At 33.3% G+C, this 24206-nt stretch overlaps 1 protein-coding gene across 4 annotated transcripts in view; it reads left to right on the top strand.

Moving 5' to 3' along the window:
• Window positions 1-24206, top strand: part of LOC124362743 (zinc finger CCCH domain-containing protein 13-like) — an 80411-nt gene that overhangs the window by 15910 nt on the left and 40295 nt on the right. For 3 of the 4 annotated variants that reach the window (XM_046817488.1, XM_046817485.1, XM_046817486.1), the window contains exons 4-5: window positions 4083-4187; window positions 18722-18924. In XM_046817488.1, the coding sequence (XP_046673444.1) occupies window positions 4083-4187; window positions 18722-18924 (308 nt within the window). Of the gene's footprint in view, window positions 1-4082; window positions 4188-18721; window positions 18925-21411; window positions 21460-24206 lie in introns of all 4 variants that reach the window. The other variant, XM_046817487.1, reaches the window with a different exon arrangement.

Raw genomic sequence — 24206 nt, 5'->3', positions numbered from 1 at the left:
CTGCGATAAAGTAGGGGGAATCGAATAACATCGTTCAGTTTCGATTAAATATCTTACTTTCGATGTTATATGTCTTAGCCAGACAAAATTTTTTTTTTGCAGTCATAACATTATGTTGCTCATACTGGTAGAGAATAATAACTAAACCAATGACAGTTACAGTGGATTATACAGTTCTTTTGTACGTTTCATAACAATTCAAAATGTGATCTTGTTGTAAAAGGTTATGTTGACTAGTGATTTCACAAGAATTATTTTTAACAATCGCGGCAGGGCCGTCCGGGTCAAGACGGTTTTACGGTATATATATATTAGTGTTCACATAATAAACATTCTTTTTATATATATATTATATATATAATATTAGTGTTCACATAATAAAACATTTCTTTTATATATATATATATAAAACATGAACAGATAAAAAACCAGACATATATCAATCAGATAAAAATGTAAAATGATACACTTTACAGAGGTTTTTTTTTATTTGTACATACATTGAAGAATGTGTGCTGTTAATATTTAATTTTCGTTACATGTAGCTTTCACATGACTTAAGTAAGACAGTATATACTGTAAATATACAAAATATACACAGTCTTGCAGAGAGCTAAAAGATTATAACACATATACACTTACTTACAACACAAAAGTTTTTGTAATAAAAAAGTAAAGTATCTGCTACTTTTGTTTACTCATCACTAATGGAGTCAGTTCTCTTCCTTTTCCATGAATGTGTAGGCATAGCGTAGTGCTCTAACTTATGGTAACATGTAGGATGGATTCCAGAGTTGCAACCAAGGACACCAGAAAACACTTTTCTTCCTGTTACACTTGCTTTTTCAGTGCAAACGACAAATTCTTTCATTTTTTCCATATAAATGTGCAGGTATATGATCACCATTAACATTTGGATTGTGTATTGCAACTTCCTGGCTGGCCAAAGTGTATATTACATTGTGTACAAAGTCTTCTCTAGACATAGAATCAGTATTTTTGCAGTACCAATAAATATACATCAAACACAGAAATGTTAATGAGGTTGAAAAAATCTTTTTTCCAATATTTCTTGGTAGTTTGAGCACAAGACAGGTGGAAGAGGTTTTTCACTATAATCTACTCCTTCCATCTTTTACTAAACATTATCCTTTCATACTCCTTACATTGATGTCCTCAGCATAATAAGCTGTTGTAAGTATGTAAACAGGTTTTCTGTGGGCTTTTAGTTTATGCCCAACCAGAAATGTTTTTTCCTGTAGAATATACTTTCCTGTACACCTAGTTTTGCTTGAATAACCTCTTTCGATAGGCTCTAGGTGTTCTTATTCACAGCTCCTGTAAGAAATGTTTTCGTACCATAGAGTTTATCAGAAAGAGGTAACTTTGTATAAAAATTGCCTATGAAAAAGTGGCATCCATTATTGAAAAGATTGCAACGAGATAATCGATCAAGTACCACCTTATCAGTGAAGAGATCATTACCTTCAGCTAGAAAAGCCCACTATATAAAGCAACATTCAGAACACACTATCACACATGTTCAGAACACATGTTGGTTTCACTATCACATAGTTCAAATTGTTTTATCCCAAATCTAGCATGTTTTTTCTTGGCATGTAGTTTAGTTTATAAACACACATCAACTTTTCATTCCGATAAGGGATTCATCTATTAATGCGTTTTGGTAGGGTACAACACATTCTTTGAGTTTATTATTTATACAACCATAAATGCTCTAATTTTATACCACGGATCATAATTTGTTTAATTGCGAGGAGCTGCTTTTTTAAAACTTATGTGAAGTGGAGCTGGAATCTTTCTATAGGCATTGTGTTTGAAAAAATTGAATGTACCTATTGCTCTTTTTGCTCCAATAATTTTTAATAATATTTTTTCTAATCCAACCCATGTTCAAGACAATAGCTATAATTTTTTAAAGTACATTGACTATGACATCTTCCCGTCTTTTTATTCTAGAAAATGTTTTCAAATTGTTGGGATCTTTGTTCCTGAAATTTGCCTTATAGTACAAATTGGTTTCTTTTACCAGTAATTCTCATTTGTAAAATTAAAATATAAGACTTGAATTACTGGGAGTACAGTTTCTTATCCCCGGATTTCTTACTGTAAATTGAGCCTTGATATTCAGCTTTGGTTTAGGTGGCAGTACTTGTATCCATATTAGTGTTTGATGAATTCTTTGGGCAAGAGGAATATCAGATAATGATGAATTGTTGTTACTGTCAATACTGATTTGTTCACAACCCAACTCACATTCAACTGGTACATAGTCATCCAGAGTACCTGACAACAAATCTGGTAAAGAAATATTATCTGGCACTTCATTTGCCGATATGTCACTTCTACCATAAGAACTAATATTATCATCATCCAATAGTCCCTGAATATCACTTGAACAACAAGGATCGTCCATTTCACAACATAACAATCAATCATAAACAAATAGCCTACATAATAACCTAGCAACAGTAGCAACAAAGAACGTCAAGGCCGAGCAATGCACGAACTGTGCAGCTCGTCACCAGCTGTGTAGTCCGTCAGCTGTATGCCAGGCGGCCTTTGGATCGATATAAGCTAACAACGAGTAATTGAGCTTGAGACTAATTCTATTTTTATTTTGTAAATAAAAATACTTTTAAATGAGGTAGTACCATAATTTAAATTGCATACTACTTGGTACATTGAAGAAATACAATAAATAACCAATTGAATAAAGCTTTAAGCTTAAAACTAATAAACTTTGTAAGAGTTTGAGAATTTAAGTCTCAGTCATTCAAAGGGTCGAAGGTCAAATACAGCCATTTAAATATAAGTTGAGATGGCGTACACCGAGGCAGGCAAAGTCACTGAGTAGTGGTTCAGAACCCAGCTGGCCATTAGCCAAGGCCTGCAGAACTGAGAGGACACAACTAACTATAATTTTACGTAAGTTGAGCGATAAATCAGTATGAGCAACACCTTATGGTCTGCCGCGTACAAAGGATTGAAGTTTGTCTAAATTATGCATAGCAGAAAAGTGTTAAAAAAAGTTGGTTTAACTCTTTCTTCATAACTTTCTAGTTCATAATAAATTTAAAACATCTTCACCAATTATTGCCATTAGGAAAGACATCACACTAAAGATAATTTTAAAGTTAAATAGTTTTATAATATATAAGTATTTTCAAATTTGTTTGTGATTGTAACAGTTTATCACTTACTTATAAAGGAAATTTCAAATTAGTTATTCAATTATAAGTATACGAAATTACATAATGTTGAATAAGTGCACACTAATGTTGTGTACTCTCTTCAAGAATCTCTAAATATCTCATATGTTATTTTAAAGGTACTGTTAAATGAAATATGTACATTACACATATTATACCTACTGTTGTGGTATCTCATCTTTACTCAACACAAAACATTAATTTGGTTTTCACTATTAACAGTGGTGAATCAAAAAACATTGTTCTGGTGTGAAACCTACTTTTGTAGTTAGTACATTGTCAAAATTTAGAGTTTAGTATGAAACTCCCAAATGATGTGATATTACTGCCTTCTAAATGTTAAATGGGCTATATAGAAAAGTTGTAGCTAATCTTAAGTTTTATAATAATTATTATTACTTGATTTAAGTTTGATGTGTATCAGTGTGTGCCAAAGTCAAGTTACACTTTACAATAACATTATGTACAAAAAAAGTGCACAGCACAAGAATGAATATAAAGTACAGGATATAACAGGATTATAGAGTACATTTAAAGTATATGTATAAGAGTGTTAAAATTTCCTACTCACTAAACACTTCAATTTCTTTGTAAGTTGCCACGATGACTATTTTCGTAAAAGCGCGAGTCACACATTACTGGAAAACATATAACTCAGTTAATGAAAACAAATCTTAATGAACAGCTGTTTTCCTTTACATCTGTCATATAGAGCTGAGATCAATAGCTATAAACAGTTAAAAGTTTGACATGAGTTTGTGGACACACTGTATTATTCATATTATAACAGATAAGCATTTGAGAATTTGTCTATCCAGACATGTCTTGACTGTAATTCTTGTTATTTAGCAAAAGTCCTGTTGGCTCAAGAGGAGGGTCAGACCACGGAACCTACATCCCTGCAGTGACAGAACCTGACACTCATTCTGTGCGGAATGTATCTGAATCCGAGAGGTAAGTACCAATCAGACATTGTTATATCACGCCTCTGGTAAAGTGAATGAAAGACAAGCAAAATAAAAATGTATTAAACAAAAAAATATATTGTGTATCTATAATATAAAAATGAATCGCTAAATATGTTGGTAAGCGCAAATCTAAATACAGGGATGCTACGGGTCAGGGAAAAAAACAGGACTGGAAATCAGAGAAAAGTCAGGGAATCCGGTCTCAAGTCAGGGAATTTCGACGTTGGTCAGGGGAAAATATAAAATCCCTTTACACAAATAAACTTATTGCCGCCGCACCGAGTCCAAGCCTGCAGACGACGCAGCACATATTTTACTTCTGTGTTGTAAAAGATCATTTAAGTCAATCTTTTTGTACGTATTAAACTGTGTTCACTTTATTTTTTGCTTTTTTATATTTGCCACCCTGTTGGCCTCAACACCGCTTTTTTCCACCCGTTAATTGCCAAAAACCCTGGGGATTGCGTCGAAAAAAGTCAGGGAAAAATGAAAAATTTTGTCTGGAAATCAGGGAAAAGTCAGGGAATTTCATTATTAAACTCCTGTAGCAACCCTAAAATAACGGCTGGACCAATTGGATTTATTTTTTTGTTTAAACGTTCATTGAAATCCGAGGAAGGTTTTTATGAAGAAAAGTTACCTGGAATATTTTGGAATCCAGAAAAAATTGTAGTTTTTACGTTTCATAATTAAAATTAAACTGGCACTAAACCGCTGTTGATAGCTATAGTTCGACAAACTTTCTGAAACATCTGTTTACATTTAAATGTTATCAATAATAAGTAAACAGTGCTTGATCGGTAGTATAATGTTCTTTTTCAAAGAACTTCAAATTATGACCTTGCCAAGTTTATACATCTACTGCTCATTACTTGATGTAAAAGAAAATTTGAATAGTTTCATAAATAGACAAGATGTTCATACACACTGCACAAGAAAAAAGTATTTACTCGATCTACCCCCAGTCAGACTCGAAAAGACCAAAAACAGCCAGATATTTTTCAGTATAAAATTATTAATAAATTACCAGAGAAAGCATGGAATGTTACACTTAATAATTTTAAAGTTACCATTGCAAAGTGGCTGAAAAATAAAGCTTTTTACACTGTTGAAGATTACCTAGCCTGTGATATTAGCTCATTAAGTTTTTAATCCATTGTTAATTTAAGATTAGGATTGTTGGCACATATTGTATAGATTTTTAAATTATTTATTTGTAATTTTATTGTTTTTATCCACATTTATATTATTGTTATTTAGTTCTAGCTGGCAATACTGTATTTTGTCCTATAACTGTGCCTAGATAAAGATTAGATTAAAGTAGGCTATAATTATAATATGTTGACTTTGTCTATTGCATAATATGTATTGTGCTTAATGACAATAAAATATCTTGAATCTTGATAGTAAATAAAACATTAATATATAAATTTTACTCCAGATTGCGCCAGTGACGAATTAAAATCATCTAATCCATTAAATACTGTTATAAAACTAACCTTAATGAACAAAATTATGAATGTTTTCACATAAGTTACTTTAAACTGGTGGGCTTCCTTGACATTATGATATTACATTTTAACAATGGCTTATGGAAAAACAGAGAAATGAATACTAACATGCCTCAATGATTCATTCTTTCCCTGGCTACAGTCCAAAAAACAAGTGTAACGCAAAACTTTAATAACGATTATTTTGGAATTTTGCATAACCTTAATAAGGATTTCCCCTTTATACCGAAAGTACATTAGAAGTGGGTAGGACTTCTCCCTAGGTCGTAATAGGCTTTTCAGTTCTACTTATGTGTGTATTTTCTTCATCAAGACAAACTCAACTATGTCAACACGATTTGATCAAGATAGATTTCCAAGAACTAGATAATCGAAGGTATATAGTATTTTGATCGAGGCAATATGGCAAACTAAACTGTGACATAGTAGGTAAGTGAATTTAAACGGTCTTAAGTAGGCATCTTGGTCCTACGTAAGTATATATTTTTCTTCTTCGTTAGAACAACAAGGCAAACTCTACTATGGTACTGGAAATATCTTAGTTGCTTGAGGACTGAATACATTCTTGGTTAGCATGAAATTTAGCTTGTTTTATAGCACCCTTTTAATTGATCTTGGCTAATTTATAATTTTTAGCATCCCTGGGATCTTCAGTTGCGTGTGAAATATTAAAAAGTGACATAACCATTTCTTTCATTTTTGCCAACTGAGGAATGAACCAGTTGCGCAGACCTTTAGGTTTATAGTAATTCTTGAAGTTATTTGTTCTTGAGAAGATGAGTTAATCTTCAAGTGCAGGCGCAGGTAATGGTCTGAAAGATCTTTCAAGTCGTTGACCTGTGTAACTTTTTTTGAGGCTACCATTAGCCGGTCATAAATGTTAAAGGATAAAAAACTGTGGTTAGATATTAAAAGACAAGGACATTAACATTGTAGTCTGATGGTCTAATGTTTGTTATTGTGTAGTCAATGCAGGCTAAGCCTCTTGTTGGGCTAAAATTGGAACAATAAAGGCCAGCAGTTATCAAGAGATTATGAAGCTTTACAGTTTTACTATTGTTCCTATTTGCTTCTACACTCAGGTCGCCACACAGCACTATGTCAATCTTAAATTAAATCAAATAGTCCAATAGATTTTCCAATTGTTCAAAATAAAATGTTATTTTTTTCACCACTGGGCCTGTACAAGGATACTATTAATAACTTTTGGTCACTGAGTTTGACTGCAGAAACTTCGAATTGCCTCTCATCACAAAATTCTTTAACATCAACTTCTTTTACTTTTAGATCTTCTTTTACATAAATACCAGAAACTCCATGACTACTGGAGACTCTGTAAAATATTTTAGCAAGTTTATAACCTGTGAAGTTAAAGAGTTCAAAATTGTCTTCAGGGTCATTCCATGTCAAATCACCCAGTAAATAATTAATTTCAGGTCTCAGACCTGGTAGAGTGTTCATATTGTTTTTACATACTCCTAGATACATAGGCTAACAGATAAACAAAAAAGATGTATGGCTTTTTCACATGTTTAGTTAATATTCCAAAAAGTAAAATATTATTAAGAAATTATAAATTTGCGGTTTACTTACATTTAATAAATGTGAAATAAAATAAATACTGAAGTCTAAGAATCAATATGTTTTATAGCAATTATTAGTTCTGCTTGTTATATTTTTTCCACTTCATCCAACACTCTTCTGTTTTTCTGATACACTCTTTTTTGAAGTAGTACATTCTGCCAGTGCTATTTGATTGCGGTGCATCAACTGTACTGATAATGTGCTCCAAAGGTATTATGCACAAGTCTTCTCTTTGAGGCCAGTAAAAGCTGGCAGAAGGTCCTGGAGGGTGAAGAAAAAGAATTTCAGCATCTTCTTCTTTATGAAACACAGTTTTTAACGAGTCCAAAGTACCACTTTCCATCGTAGTTTGCAGCCACATAATCCTTTAAAGATGGTTGAATGCATACCCAATCCGTAGCAGAATCAAAAGAAAACATTAGAGTAGGATTAGGACTATCAGTAGTCCTCCTTATTTCAATTTCATTTGTATTTAATGGTTTGAAATAATGGAAACTTCTAGTACCGGGAATAGTCTTGGTGGTTAAAAATCGTGACACTAACTCCAATCTGAAAGCTTTAGCATAACTTTATTAGCTGTGCCAATAAAGTGAAAGTTTATTTTTTCAATGTTGACTTTATAGAAGTCATAAACTGAAGTTGCTGTCTTAATTTAATTTTCGTCTGAAAGTTGAAGGCTGGCTTTTCTCAAAATTCTCTTAACAGTTCCTCCCAAGCCATCACATATTGATTTCCCGTGGCTTGTTGCAAAGAATGAATGTTCGGCTTTCATTCCAAAGTCTTCATGATGGTTTATTAGGTTTTTGAAACTATTTCTATTTTTGTATTGTCCAGCACAGCCGTCAGTGAAATAATGAACTTGGTTTATTTCGGGATGATTTTCTTTCAACCATTTCGAAATTTCTTTTTGTACGTAATTCACAAAACAAGTGTCATGTTGTAAATCATCATTTATGAAACAATGGCTGGAAATTAAAACTTTATCATCCTTTTTCAAGTATAGACCAACTGGATGAATTGTGCATCCACCTCTGTTCCAGTGATAACTTTGGATTTCATTTTGAATGGTGTAAGAATAATTTTCACTGAAATCCATTACTACAATTGCTGTATTCAAAAGCGGATCTTCTTTCAGTTTTTTGAAAGTTTTATACTGTTATTTTGTAATATATGAATGTGGGATTAGGTTTTCTACAGATTTGCTCAGTAAAGAAATAAAGTCTTCAACGCTGATTGATTGCTTAACCATTTCTGTCCTGTCAGTATTAACCCATTGGCTTATAATTATTTCTTCTTCTAAATCATAATCTTCGCTCAATTTTGCAATTAAGTATTCAATCAGGGCATCATCAGACGGACAGTTGTCACAATGGCGTAGCATACACTCACTGTTTTCAACATTACAAACCAACATCTTTATCAAATCTTAGTAACTTTCTTCAATTTTTACAGCATCTAGTAACAATTTCACATTCTGGTGTATGCTGCATACACATACTGTATGAGTACTGCTGACCCAGCAAGGACACACCACTTTGGTCTTAAACTGCAAAATTTCAAGAATCCTATTTTCAAGTCGGGGCATTCCCATTTAAAACAAGAGTAAAGCTCTCTGAAATTACTGAGAATAAGTCTTTTTTGCATATAAATATTTTTTTTAATGCTCACTTTATCTTTTGCTCCGGGTAAAACTCTTGAATTCTCATCACTTTGGTAAAAGTCTGTCACAAGTTTAACTGTGTTTTCGGAGAGTGTGTTACCTTTTTTAGGGTCAGGGATAGCTAGGATACCTTTCTCTCGTTTAAGTTTTCTTGCTTGTTTTACCATATATTCGGTCACCTGAAATTCTGTAGCAACTTTTTTCTGGCTCCAAGATGCTTATAATGTCTCTTTTATAAATCTTTGTCATGTCTTAGTTCTGACCCCTTGCTCTACTGTCCGCTTATCTCACTTGTTTGCGAGCTCAAGGAATGCACCTGCCATTGGCTGAGGCCTGTCGACCAGGTGTCACTTCCCGCACTACTACTACCGGCCTAAAACTATTAGTTTATTTGCCTTGTCACATTATAACGCCAGGAAAATTAGTGTATTTAAGTAATTCTATATTTAGGGTATAATGACATTTTTTACATGAGCTATAACATTGTTTGCTCTTATCCTAAAACTGTATTATAAATTAATTATTCAAACCATAGCAACATGAAGTTGTTTTAACTTATTATCTTGAAAAATGTTGGGACTTCAAACCATAACGTATTAATAAATAAAAAGTCCCATATATTTTTTCAAAATATGACACAAAGTACATTGTTTTCAACCTTAGTTCGAGTGGACATGCGAGATCTGATTCAGAAGAACTCTGGTCGTCGTCATCGGGGTCGTCACTTTCACTGGAGTCCACGCCACCAAGTTCAATAACGAAGTGGTCAATGACGTCTTCCTATTAATCCATCCTTTATCCAGAAGTCCTGCTCTAGTTTTAGGGTGTGATTTGTAAAACCTTCCCATCTATTTTGGTAACAGAGTTTCATAGCTTGTGTTGTCACTTCCTCCAAGTTTTGTTAAACATAAATCACTTTTGATATTGTGATTTTTAATTTCCCGTTTCATGGGTGGCCCAGGCTAACTCTATAGGATTTAGCTCGCACATATAAGGTGGTAAACGGATTACTAAATGTCCATGTGCCTTTAGTAAAGAATCCTACACAGAAAATCTTTTGTGGAGGTTTGTGTTGCACTATTAAATCGTAACAGTTCAAATTTTTTCATAGTCGTGGAACAAGCTATATTATTTTTAATTAACTATTCAACCATTTCATTTTTAACTGCATATTTAGAAGGAGGTTTATTGTCCTGAAGGCAGTGATATGGTGCATTATCAAGGACAACTACGCTGTTTTTTTGGAAGATGTGGTGCAATAGTTTTTCGTGAACCCATCGTTCAAAATTAACGCCATTCCATTTGACCATGGTAATCACCGGTAGCTCTGCCAGCTTTGAAAATTAAATTGCAGTCCATGGAAGAAATCCATCTTTCTGCCGGCACTAACCACTATTAGTCTATTAGATGAACTCGTGTTTGTCAAGACGCCAGGAACACCATGACCACTCCAACATTTTTCCAAAAGTTAAATTGTTGTCACCCACGTCTTGTCTAGGTACACAATAACTTTACCCTCGTGTCTACACTTTTGTATCTCTCACAAATAACGAGCACGCCAGTTTACTATATCAGGCCGTTCTATTAAAACGTTCCTGATTTTTTCCCACATCTCTTCCACTTAAACCCCATGGTATGAAGTAAGCGTCGTAAAGTGTGTACTCCCCAAGGAAAGTTAATCTTTTCTTCATCGATGTGAAATTTATTTCCCTCTGAATATGGTCTTTTTTTCCCAGGAGTAACTTAAGGCTTCATTACCGCTCTTCGACACCTTTCTTTCCTTATAGATGTTACAACTTCGCACTTGATATTACCCGTGTAATTAGCTACCCGGATATTACTCTGACTTTCAGTCTATGTTGGAGAGTACCCGTATTTGATTCTTCATCACACTTTTGAATAACTCGCCTTATAACATCCCTTGCCTCACTGTGAATTGTCCCTGTCCCTTCTTGCGAACCGAAGCCATTTTGAAAAGTTAAAAATTCACAAATATACACTATATTAAATTAAACTTCCTTTCATCTAATGAATTTACACTATGTTATACATTAAAAACGTAATAATACAAATTTGAGGTGCACTGGTGAAATCACAACTCTACTACAAGGTATTCGCGGGCGAATGTGCGGAGGTGACTAGTAGCGGCCGTTGCCGGGACAACGGTGACGTATTGTCTGTGGAGGGGAGTCCTCACCCTCGTCCCCCTCACCCCGCGCACGCAAACAAGTCAGATGCGGACAGTATCAATAATTAATTGATTTTAGAAATAATTATAAAAAATAAGTGGATATATAAAATTTTAAACACTTCATAGTTGATACAAACATGATCAGTAGTAAATAATTTACAATTTATCTTCATAAAGGTTTTGTAAATACTTTTAAATTAAAAGTGACTTGAGTACTAAGTTTAATTGAGTATTTTTATTCTGATAACAACTTAATACAAGAAAAGTTAAAATTAAACTTTAATTTACTTTCAAACCAAATGTTTCAAATTGCGTATTCTTTTAGTTGGTCTGTAATTTTGTTACTCATAAATAATGTTGAATATCAGTCAAACATGTGAAAAAGCCATACATCTTTTTTGTTTATCTGTTAGCCTATGTATCTAGGAGTGTGTAAAAAAAATTATGAACACTCTACCAGGTCTGAGACCTGAGATATTGCAATTTTAGTAAATCCCGACAACGGTTTTCAAATAAAAAAAAATTCTGATTGTATTTTTATTATTTTTTGGAGTTGAGATAGGTTAGTGAATGTATTTCTTTATTTATTTTAAATATATTAATTAAATATTATGCAAAGTTTCATGGTTATATCTCAAATAGTTTTCATGATATAAATTTTTTAAGCTACAAGTTACATTGCAAGACGCAAAATCCGAGGCCTAATATCGCGTTAAATTAAGAAAATTAAAAAATTTGTAGAAAAAAAACTATAAGAGATAGAGAAATTAAATTTGGTATTTATCAATAGGATAGCAAATGCATCAATTGTGCCAAGTTTCATCAAAATCTAAAGAGGTGGGTGTCATAACCTTGTTGACTTGACATGGAATGACCCTTCACTAAGCCTTGCTCCACTATGCACAGTACCGAGTAATTTATATCTTTAAACACATTTCTATTTCTAGGACTTCGTTAGTTAAGTATTGAACATTTCCAAATAAGATATTTAATGAATTTCTTGAGATCTTGTCATTATTTGGGGTGCTAATATTAAATTGTGAACATCATTACTTAAAGTTCTTACATAGGTTGAATTGGCCGAACACGTAACAATGCATTGGACAATTTCAAATCGGCCGACCGTTCCGGGCTTCGGCACTAAACGAGCGATACGTAATTAGCGGCAGAGAGGTAGTGATCGCGATACAAACGGGTTTTATGTATTTAAGTATTATCCAGTTGTTGAAGTGAGACTATAAACAGGCTTAATAGTTCGGTTCATTGAATAATATATTTTTGACTGTTTGACATACCCTGTTTTTTAGTACACCAGAATTTCAGTTGGAGTTTTATCAGGTATTGTAAGATACTTTTTGGAGAAGAAAATAGTGGGTAAGCTATAACAAATAACGCCAAGAAAGGCGCGTTTGTGTCTGACATGTTGCACATCAATGATCTGAGAGCTGAGCGGCAGGAGGGACATTTATTGTCTAGAATTGGCGGCAGATAAGTGGCATTGTGTGGTAGCGCCCTGACCCCCCACATCTGTCGTCAGTATTCCCCATATGTACAATACAAACGTTAAACTTCATAAGTCGCCGCTTGAAACCAGCGCCCACGGGCCGAGAGCTCGGTTGATGTATAAATGATTGCTCGTCGCACACATTCCGATTGGTTATCAGATTACATAGTTTAAAACAAAGAAAGTGGTGTTGTGTTTGGATATCACGTTCACAAAAATCGTGTCTCAACGGGTGCAAGAACAGTCGCGAGCGCTGCCGCAACAAGTGTCGGACAGTTGTTTGCAAGAACTGGAGATCAGTCTCTACTATTAAAATTTCAATTGTAAACATTGACGAGACATCACTGCCATATGTCAACAGACTTAGTATTGACTCCCGGAACAACCAGCAATACAACTGTAACAAGTTGTACAAGTACTTGCGACAGTTATCATGAGTAAAATAGTTTATCTTGTTCACATTATGTGACAGTAGATGTGCAAATTCTCTCACAACTTTACATGCCAGTGTAAACGCGCTTATGTTGTCGCCAGTCTACAAACGGCAGACGGCCAGCTGACCGAATCAAACATGCACATCAGTTTCATCGTCACAGCAGCATTGGTTGGACGACGACTGGAAATTCCGTAAGTTCTCCGATTAACGATTTACCTGAACGACTTCCCCGCACATGTGACGATCAGTCGGACGATTCAAACTGTTCAAATTAAATAGTCCAACATATATAAGGAGTCTTATGTCATGTTGTTTCGTAGTCCATGACTATAATCTAACAAACACGTGACGAACCACAACCTTTTGTGCGTTTATTTACTTTGTAGTTGTGTTTTTGATGGGGTGATTCTATTCTTGCATTATATTAAAGGTTGACACAAAATGTTTAGGAGCCAGTAATTGATAACATCAATTGTGCTTGTATTCTTGGTGCAACTGTAGAAGGTACTGTTCTCTACTGGTGTATATGTACTTATTCTACAGATCACGAACTAACTGCACTTCGGTAACTTCCGTAGCATATAACTTTCTGATGCATTCTTCATGTATTGGTCGTCAGTGGGATATATATGGAGAGCCACAATACTTTCGCAGGACTCTAACCAGGGCTAGCGACAATGATGAGAATCTGGTAAAGTGCTCATTACACCTAAATTTCGGACTCCGGGAAACATGCGTGAATATTTATAGTGTCCCTGGAAGTTTTAGTAGGGATGGATCGTTTCCAATACTCAATACTCAGGCTCTTTATACTCAATTCCGATACTAATAGATGTGCTTAAATACATTTGAAAAATCACGATTTCACAGTATACTACTCATATGGGGAAGCCGAATCTTTAATCCAACAAAATTCTATTCCCGGATGATTTCTGATCGGCAGTACGCAAATAAGTGATTCCTTCGAAGTTAGTCCACCCGCAATGCTGGACTGCAGTCTGCCCCACAGTAGCATGTTGGTATTTATTTGTTACCTTTGTTTATTCCGTATTGGATATATGTATTTTCCAAACATCACAGAAAGGAAAGTTATTAGGTTTACACTGAATCGTCTACACATTGAGAGACACAGAGATAAGAACTATGGGGCTTGAAATAGGTGATAGCGATAAATCGTCACCGAATTTCTCGCATATCGCAAGTGACAAAATGCTAGAGTACTGCAGCTTTGTGGCATTTCTTGCAAATACAGCTGGTGACGATTAAACGCCACCGTTGAGCTCGGTGTAAGGGTTATATACAGTATTACAGTTGTTTATTGGGTTTGAAAATAGAGTAGAGAATCGGAAATTTTCTACGGGAAAATAACCGGGAATTTGATAATAGATTTTGAGTGGCCACCTTGTGAAATTAAAATTATCATTGTTCTGGATTACATGAGATAATTTGTATCAAGGTTGTTAAACCTATATTTCCTTTTTGTAAAACTATCCCTTCACTAACCACGACCACATCCTCGAAAAATAAGTTTCCTTGAAAAACATTTAAACCATTCAATTTGCTTATTAGGTGCACTAATACAGCTTCTGGCAAAAAACTTCTACAACTAGCATTACTTGCTTTCAATACTCTGGAGTTGTATGGATCCATACTTTGGGTATTTACAATAATGGGACTTATCCTAGATGATATGGTTAGTAACTTATCGGTATGTGGGTTAGCACTAAGAAAATGAGACAGGATTATAATTCTCTTTTATGTGAGCTCTATCTTAATCTGCATCGTTGGTGACAATGTTCTCTGGAGATAATCTGGAATCTGGATTTCTTATGACAAACAAGAAAGATAACGTGTTTATGTTTATCATTGTAACTCGCTTCGCCGCAATCTTTAGAACCGAAGTCCTTATATTACTTAGTAAAAGCATTTATGATGTAATATGATGGGAGTCCTATAAAAATTTTTATAACGTAAGTAGGCATACATCAGGTAGATATTGTTTAAGTTTATGGTAAATAGTATCAGAGTTTAACTTAATTATTATATCATGTTTAGCACATCTAGGAGCATTTATGGTTCTAATTAATTATATACATAACGTCATAGCTGAATCTGCCTTGTCATCCTGATCAAGAAAACACAAATCTCGGATCACACAGGTCTCGGAAACTTACTTCGGTCAAAAAGCATATATTTCTAGTCCTTGTCATATATTTCAGGTCTAAGATATTTCCAGTATCATAGTAGAGTTTGCCTTGTTGTTCTGACAAAGAAAAAATACATATACTTACGTAGGACCAAGAAGCCTACTTCGGTTAAAAAGTGCCTACTTAAGACCGTTTAAATTCACTTACCTACTATGTCACAGTTTAGCTTGCCATATTGCCTCCATCAAAATATTATATACCTTCTATTATCTAGTTCTCGGAAATCTATTTTGATCAAATCGTGTTGACATAGTTGAGTTTGTCTTGTCTTGATGAACATTTATAACCGGCTAATGGTAGCCTCAAAAAAGTTACACAGGTCAACGACTTGAAAGACCTTTCAGACCATTACCTGTGCCTGCACTTGAACATTAACTCAATCTTCTCAAGAACAAATAACTTCAAGAATTACTATAAACCTAAAGGTCTGCACAACTTGTTCACTCACTCCTCAGTTGGCAAAAATGAAAGAAATGGTTATGTCACTTTTTAATATTTCACACGCAACTGAAGATCCCAGGGATGCTAACAATTATAAATTAGCCAAGATCAATTAAAAGGGTGCTATAAAACAAGCTAAATTTCATGCTAACCAAGAATGTATTCAGTCCTTAAGCAACTAAGATATTTCCAGTACCATAGTAGAGTTTGCCTTGTTGTTCTAATGAAGAAGAAAAATATATACTTACGTAGGACCAAGATGCCTACTTAAGACCGTTTAAATTCACTTACCTACTATGTCACAGTTTAGTTTGCCATATTGCCTCGATCAAAATACTATATACCTTCGATTATCTAGTTCTTGGAAATATATTTTGATCAAATCGTGTTGACATAGTTTGAGTTTGTCTTGATGAAGAAAATACACACATAAGTAGAATACGACCTAGAGTCCTACCCACTTCTAATGTACTTTCGGTATAAAGGGGAAATCCTTATTAAGGTTATGCAAAATTCCAAAATAATCGTTATTAAAGTTTTGCGTTACACTTGTTTTTTTGGACTGTAGCCAGGGAAAGAATGAATCGTTGAGGCATGTTATTATTCATTTCTCTCTTTTTTTCCATAAGCCATTGTTAAAATGTAATATCGTAATGTCAAGGAAGCCCACCAGTTCAAAGTAACTTATGTGAAAACATTCATAATTTTGTTCATTAAGGTTAGTTTTATAACAGTATTTAATGCATTAGATGATTTTAATTCGTCACTGGCGCAATCTGGAGTAAAATTTATATATTAATGTTTTATTTACTATCTGCATTACACTACCGATCAAGCACTGTTTACTTATTATTGATAACATTTAAATGTAAACAGATGTTTCAGAAAGTTTGTCGAACTATAGCTATCAACAGCTGTTTAGTGCCAGTTAAATTTTAATTATGAAATGTAAAAACTACAATTTTTTCTGAATTCCAAAATATTCCAAGTATTTTTTCTAAACTTTTTCTTCATAAAAACCTTCCTCGGATTTCAATGGACATTTTACAGAAAGAATTAACCGAATTGGTCCAGCCGTTATCGAGATTAGCGCTTACCAACACATTTCGCCATTCATATTTATTTATAAGATTTCCCGTACATATTATTCAAATCCAGTACAGACGTTTGTGCCAATGTATGACTTGCTTTGCTTGACACGTGCTGTTTCATAAGAGTTTTTGCTGTTTCATACTAGGGAGTTCTTACAGTACTATACTTGGAGGTTCTTGTAGTTCCATACCTTGGATTTTGCGAATCCATACTTAAAAGGTTTTTTTCCTGTATATAGAACTCATCCTTATATCTATGGTTAATGACTTGTTAGTCAGTACATGGGTTTGCATTATGAATCTTGATTTTGAATGGACATTGATGTGCAGGTGTTAAACTACCAACTGATTTTTTCAGAATGGCTTTTTTTTACTGCTGTAAAAACAAGCAATAACATTTTTTTAGCCAAATATAATTTTTTTAGTAAATGGTAACTACTTTACAATGTACTCAAATTTTTAAATAATATAGAAACACATTTTTAGATTTTATCTGCTATGGTTTTATCAAATATTGATGTTTCCAGGCATTTTACATGCCCTGTATAACCGCTTAACACGTTGACTGCTGACGGCAAATACATGTAAATTGCCCCAGAACCTAAAGTCTAATATTTATTAATACACTTACCATTTGCTATCAGAGGCTGATTTATGGGCAGATAATAACGTCTGTGATCCAAAATGGCAGATTACATGACGTCACAGATTGACCCGCGGATCCGCGGGGTCAGCACGCGGAAAGAGTTTTGTCGCACAGAGCGCGGCTAAAAAGTCTAATAACGCAAGTGGCTACCGTAAAAACAATCCAATTTGAAACTATTTCATTATATAGTGCAAAACAAAAACAAATAAAACTATATACAATATTTACAAGGTCTTGAGGGCATGGCTTTTTACTGCTGGCCTCTGTGATGTATGTCAAAACAATTGACAGCACAAAGTCCTGGTTTACCTGGACAAACAGAACATGTATATGTTGTCATCTTCCTTTTCTTTTCATTCTTGTAGCATACCCTACAATCTTTACGTTTTCTGTCGCCCTTTTTTATCCCGTTCTTCATTTTGTACAAGTTTGTGGGTTGGGTATCTTGGCGGAGTAATGAGAGGAGCTTGCTGCTTTGGGGTAAAAGACTCCCATCAACATAAAAAACCAGTCAATCGGTGAACCATCACCTGGTACATCTACTAGCAATCTATTGTTTTCCGGTGAAAGGGATCTGTCTTAGTCCATTTGTATTATTAGCCCATGAAGGGTTTATTACAATATCTTCACTATCACTACCCGAACTGTCAACAGCAGTGTTTCCACTGGATTCACTATCCACATCTGATGCTTGCTTCATCGTCAGTAGCACTATTTTCTGTAGCACGGTTGGCAGACATGGTGAAATGCGATATAAAAACTTGTATAATACAATAGTACAATGTCACTACACATAAATAAACAACTCACTAAGAACGCATCACTTGCACATGCTAAAAACGCGGGAAACAGAAACGAAGTACAAGTCAAGGTCAACTCGGAACCACACGCCACGCTCAACGAGTACGAACCGTCCCGGCCGAGAGCTGGGCTCACACTGAGCAATAGTCGAGACTATGGCAACGCCCCGCGGATCCGCGTGGCGCGCACTGCTACGCCGCCGCTTACCCCGCGGATCCGCGGGGCCCGCACTGAACGTGTTAAAATACAGGTTAAACCAACAAAACCAATATGTATGCCTATGTCTAAACCCACTACTGTTTAGAATTTACAAAACTAAAATTGTTTATGGGCTAATCACCTCTACCTCTGGTATAATATTACTAATTTGTTGTTCTTAAATTAAAAATTGTTTACTATTATAAGAAGGTATACAGTGAAGGAAAGCTATTTGAAAATCTAATTGCAGGTTCCGAGAGAGGAATTACGACGGAGAAAGGGATCGAGCTGGGCCTCAGTTCAGAGGCCCTGAAGGTTCGATTGACTTTGACATCAGTGAGCTGAAGAAGTTTACTATAGAAATAATAAGGAAATCTACTGGAAGTAATGATGACACCATCATTAACAGAACGATAACAAATCCAGATGATATAGCTCCGGTTCGCCGTCCTGGTGAGCTTGTCTAAGAAAACTTTTTTAACACATTACTAAATAACACAAATGTGCTTTTATAGAGATCTTTTTTATATTTAAGCACTAAATTTGTGTTATTTATTAGTGTAACGTCTCTAAGTGCATGTGTTAGCAGGGTTTACTTTGCTTACAGAGTGAAATAAAATTTCTATTTTTTTGTTCTGATAATATTGAGATGGATTTCCAATTGTTATTTTTATTTTCATTAAAACATTTCCAAAAGAATTATTATTCAACGTAAAGTTATTGTCTGAAGATATAATGAAAAGGTTTTACATGTCTTATATAGTAAATTTGTTGTTCTTTGTTGTCTTAAAACTTAATAAAAAACTTTAAAATTTTCGTGTGAAATGGTGGTGAGCTGTAAGCATGGTGGGGAAATGGCTGGGTGGCTAACTAGGAATTCAGCAGACATCAGTAAACAGCCCTCAACCCTGTCTTATAACCTGTTCATCTCCCTTCTCTTTAGACTATCAATTCACTGTTGCTGGGACGTGCCTTGGTAGCCTTCCAGTCATTGCCCATTAATTTTAGTCATAAACTCAATGTTGTGTCCAACAAAGGAACTGTTATTTGTTATTAAGTTAACACAAAAATGTTTCATTCATAATGGGTCAGTTTTTAGTGTAAAATTAAATGCATGAATAATAATGTTCTGCAGTTTGAAAAACAGTTTATTTTTGACAACTTATTCTCATTTCTAAATTATATTTATGTAAATCTGGATGTAAGATCCACCCATTATTTGTAAAGTGATAGATTTGTTCTAGACAAACATAATGAGAATCTATAGATGCCACTTGTCACTTTTGAGCAGATTTAAGATGACAGCTTAGGTGATTTAAAAATCATATTAGTCATTTCTTTGCTTATAGAAACAACTCGGATAATGGTTTGTTTTCACGACCAGGAAATAATAATAATAATGAATTATCTTGACGATTTTTACCTCTATTTACAAGAGATTGTTCAGACCCTTGCATTCTCCTTAAAGTATTCAAATCTGGAAAGATTTCATGCTGTCCCCTGGTATATGAGGATGTATGGGACAGTTATGCCATATTTTGTAAAGAACGTTTTACAATCTGATCTTACAGGAATATCTGTTAGTATACATAAAGCATTCTACCAAGCGAAGGTTCATGTTGAAACAGTGCTATTTGCCCATAACTTGTTATCAATGAAAATAAAATTTACCACAAAAAATAAACAAACGTTGGACTAAAATGTTGACGTGAGATATTTTAAAATTTGAATAATTTACAGAGTTAATCAATTCAACAAGTTAAATGAGAATTTCTATAAATCATATTTAATAGCATTCTAATAAGCCCACTTGCTCAAGATTAAAGCAAAATTCCACATGGTTTTAACTTATGAATTTTTACTAGTCCACTATTACTGTAAAATGCACACTTTAATTACTTCACCCAATTTTTTTATTAACCTTTACAACACCTTTTACATACCTGAAAACAAAATTTCTCAAAATATAATACAGTATTTTATTGCTAACACCATAATAAACCACAGTATTATCTGTTTCAAAATATTAGAAGGGAAACAAATTCCAATGTATATGAATTAAAACTGAGTGTTTAGTTCAAGTAAGTTATGTTGCGGTAAGTTTTATGTAATATATATATATATATATTTAAATTCCTAACCCTCAAATCAAATCAAAAAATAATAACAATCATTAATCATTATAATTTGATAATCATAATCAAATTATATTAGACTAGAGGACAAGTACAGCAATCATGTGCTTGTAGAGACACAATAAGACAGTATCTTGAATCAATGTCCACCCCAGGAACAGTCTCTGCAGTTGCCCTAACACAATCTAGTCTGCCAGCAGTAGTGTCAAGTACTTGGCTACTTACCTACATAATTTATTATTAGAAAGTTTTACTTAATAACATTGTTCCTTTGTTGTTGACACATTGTTGAATTGTTTGTCCTTTGCTTTAACAAACAAGGAGAGAATTATATTTAATTATCATGTATGTACTATTTAATTGCTTTCAATATCAATATAACTAAATTCTTTAGCATATATATTACTTATAATAGCTGTAAATTCAGTTTGAAGTTCAGGGCTTTTACAAACATGTAAGTTTTATTATTCTGGGCTTTAAAATAAAATAAAGAAAAACCCATTTTTTCAATTTCTTTTCATATTTTATTAAACTATTTGCTTTTAGACTGCTTGTTTGTTAAAACTAAGGTTTCTGTTCAAATTGAATCATTGATATTTTTATCAAAGATGTGTGCATGTTCTGTTCTATAATTTTAGTTATTTGATAAATGGGGTATATCTTACTAGCATAGTTTTCTTTATTTAAAATATAACAGATTGATTTTTATATAGTCAAATTGTTATTATTAAACTAGACTTTTACATTAAATAATTTCCAGCATAACCTCATCCTTTTTTAATTGTCTTTGGTCCTTCCTTCTTAGACGTGTATGCTGAAGATTACCGCTATTACAACAAAGGACACAGCAAAGGTACCTTGCTCTCCTGGAGACATCGTCTGTTTGGAGCTATCCTCCCTCCCTTACTTTATTTGTCTGTCTTTTAAACAAATAACTACCAATTTTATTCAAGTAAAATTGTTTATATTGGACTTGGAGAAACAATTGTGCCCAAGTTTACTGCGTGCCTTCATGACGGTTTCATTGTATTCATTGGGAACACACATTTATTAAAAATTTCAACTGGCTGTAAAGAACAATGTGGAGAATAACGATTCGTTGAGACTTCAAGATCAAATTATTATTATTATTGTTGTTATTATTATTACTACTATAACTAAACTGAATATTCTTGATTCATTATATTTTTTTCAAATCTTCAGTGTATGGAATAATGTGGGATATGGACTTCATAATGAAGAAATGTTTTGAAATTTTCAAAATTTTATGAATGGAAGCAAAATTAATAAATAAAAAAAGTAAATGGATGAATAATATGGAGAAAGAATCAACGCTACTTGTAACTGAACATTAGAGACAAAATATGGATTCATTGAAATAAGTCTTTTTTGATTTGCTTTTAATTGGTTAAAAAATTATTTCATCCAAATTTAAATTTATATTTTTATTACAGAATTATACTATAAAACACTTATGTTTTTGTGTTGGAATACAAATTTAAACATAACTATATTTGTGTCTGTAAATTAAATGTATACCACAATTTCAAAAAAATATTCTATTTCATAATTTTCATTGGCTTAAGTTGATTCAATAAACATTTGATGTATTTAAAAAAAATTCTCATTTTAAGACACAAATTAGAAAATGGTTTCACTATTTTTAATAATTATTAACTACAAAGAATTGCTTGATTTCTATATAACGTTGGATCAACAATAATAATGCTGCAGCAAGGATCTGGATCTTCGCTTTTTTATTCTGGACAAACTATTAACGGAGATTTTTCTATTGGAGAGTCACTGATGATCTTTAAATTTTCTCTTGTATTTACACTTTTTCTTCTTCACAAAATGTCTTAAATTCCACTAAATTACTTTCATACATATTTTATTGTGCCCTTTCCCAAAATTCTTGGATTTGTGTCAGAGTTATTTTATAGGCTTACTATTCTGTCAGTCAGTTTATGTGTACTATGATTATGCAGGTCGATAGCCAAAGTTGGACTAACCAGAGTTGAAAGCTGAAAACTTCTACTGGTAGGTAAAGAGCATTAGGTATTATTTATTTTCATTTTTTTATTATGTCTATTGTGTTGTTCATTGATAAGTTGATTTTTTTTGGCTGATCAGCTTATGAAAGTTTTGTTTTTTTTGGGGGGTGTCTACCATCTTAACTTTTTCAAATTCTTCTTGATCCTTATTTGTTTCTTATACTTTAACAATATATTCTTGGAATATGTATTGACGGTAAAAACAAACAAAGCATGCAACAAATGTGTACATCAATGTACAACAATCTAATATTTAGTATATTAAAACTTCTGTGGATACAAATTTAGGAAGTACTTGTATAATTACATAATTGAATATCTCCAAATCCACAGTATCTTGATAATCATTATTTTGATGTTATTATTATTTATTTATTTTTTTTTTTGTAAACATTTAGAACTTGAGATCTTATTAACCATCTATAAACACTAACCTATGTGCATAAATATTTGTCACTTATTATACAAAAGTGAATACTGGTTTCTGACAGTAAAATCTCTGTAAATCCCAAGTTAATTCTATAGATTTCAGGGATTGTAAGCCTGAAGGACTAATATTTCATGCTATTAATTCTATTTAGTTCTGGAAGGTTTTTATTTTGCACTTAAAAGTTTTATACAATGGTAGACACCCGTCTTGAGTGTGACTTGTTTCAGTTGAAGGCGTAGGAGTTTTCCCCAAGAAGACTTGCAGGCAATAATTACTACAAATTCAATATATAGATTAGACAGTTTTCATAGGATATTTAACACTAAAATTTGCTAACCTAATAAATATGGTCTTAGAGAGATTGACTTTTGGGTCCAGTGTGATAAATAAATATTAAAGTATTAAAACTTAGACTTAAAATGGTACGATTATTTATGGCATTCATGGTGTGACCGTGGAGTGGGCATCTAGGACTACAGACACTGAAGTCTCTTTAGTCTTGTGGCCTTGACAACCAGGAACTTGGAGAAATTTAATTTGAATATATATGTAATAAAATACTCTCTCCATGTTTATTAGTAGGCATTGTTAGTGTTTTAGTAATAGGCTTAAAATAAACCAGAAACGTGAATAGTATGAGTAGTGGAAATATTTACAATATTGAGTTACTTACACCAGTTTAGGTAGTAGTGGGGTTTTGTTACCTTTTAGTGATTTACTATGAAGTTGTGTAATTCAAACAAAGAGTGCATAAGGTATTTCCCTTTTTTTAAGTTATTTAGTGGATTATCATCTAGATTTTCAAGTTACATCGTAATTTAATTAATAACACATCTAATGTGAAAGAATTCTCTTACTTGCACAAAAACAAACATTTGTAAAAGAAGAGGACACACTACATGAACGAAACATCAAGAATGCAAGAATACAATATATCTTTGGAAGGAATTCTCATCACAGTGATTCTCAGTGCTATTAGTCTTTCCTCTAAAATTTGCGAATCTCCACATTCCATTGAAGACTTCACTCTACTCAAGGATTAATTGAACGTGTTCTCAAGATATGAAGATTACTTCCATACAGAAAACATAATATATTAATGAAAGTGTTAATACA

This window comes from Homalodisca vitripennis, chromosome 5 (assembly GCF_021130785.1).
Source record: "Homalodisca vitripennis isolate AUS2020 chromosome 5, UT_GWSS_2.1, whole genome shotgun sequence".
In the NCBI taxonomy this organism is placed as follows: Eukaryota; Metazoa; Arthropoda; class Insecta; order Hemiptera; family Cicadellidae; genus Homalodisca; species Homalodisca vitripennis.
This window is presented reverse-complemented; position numbering and strand designations above follow the sequence as displayed.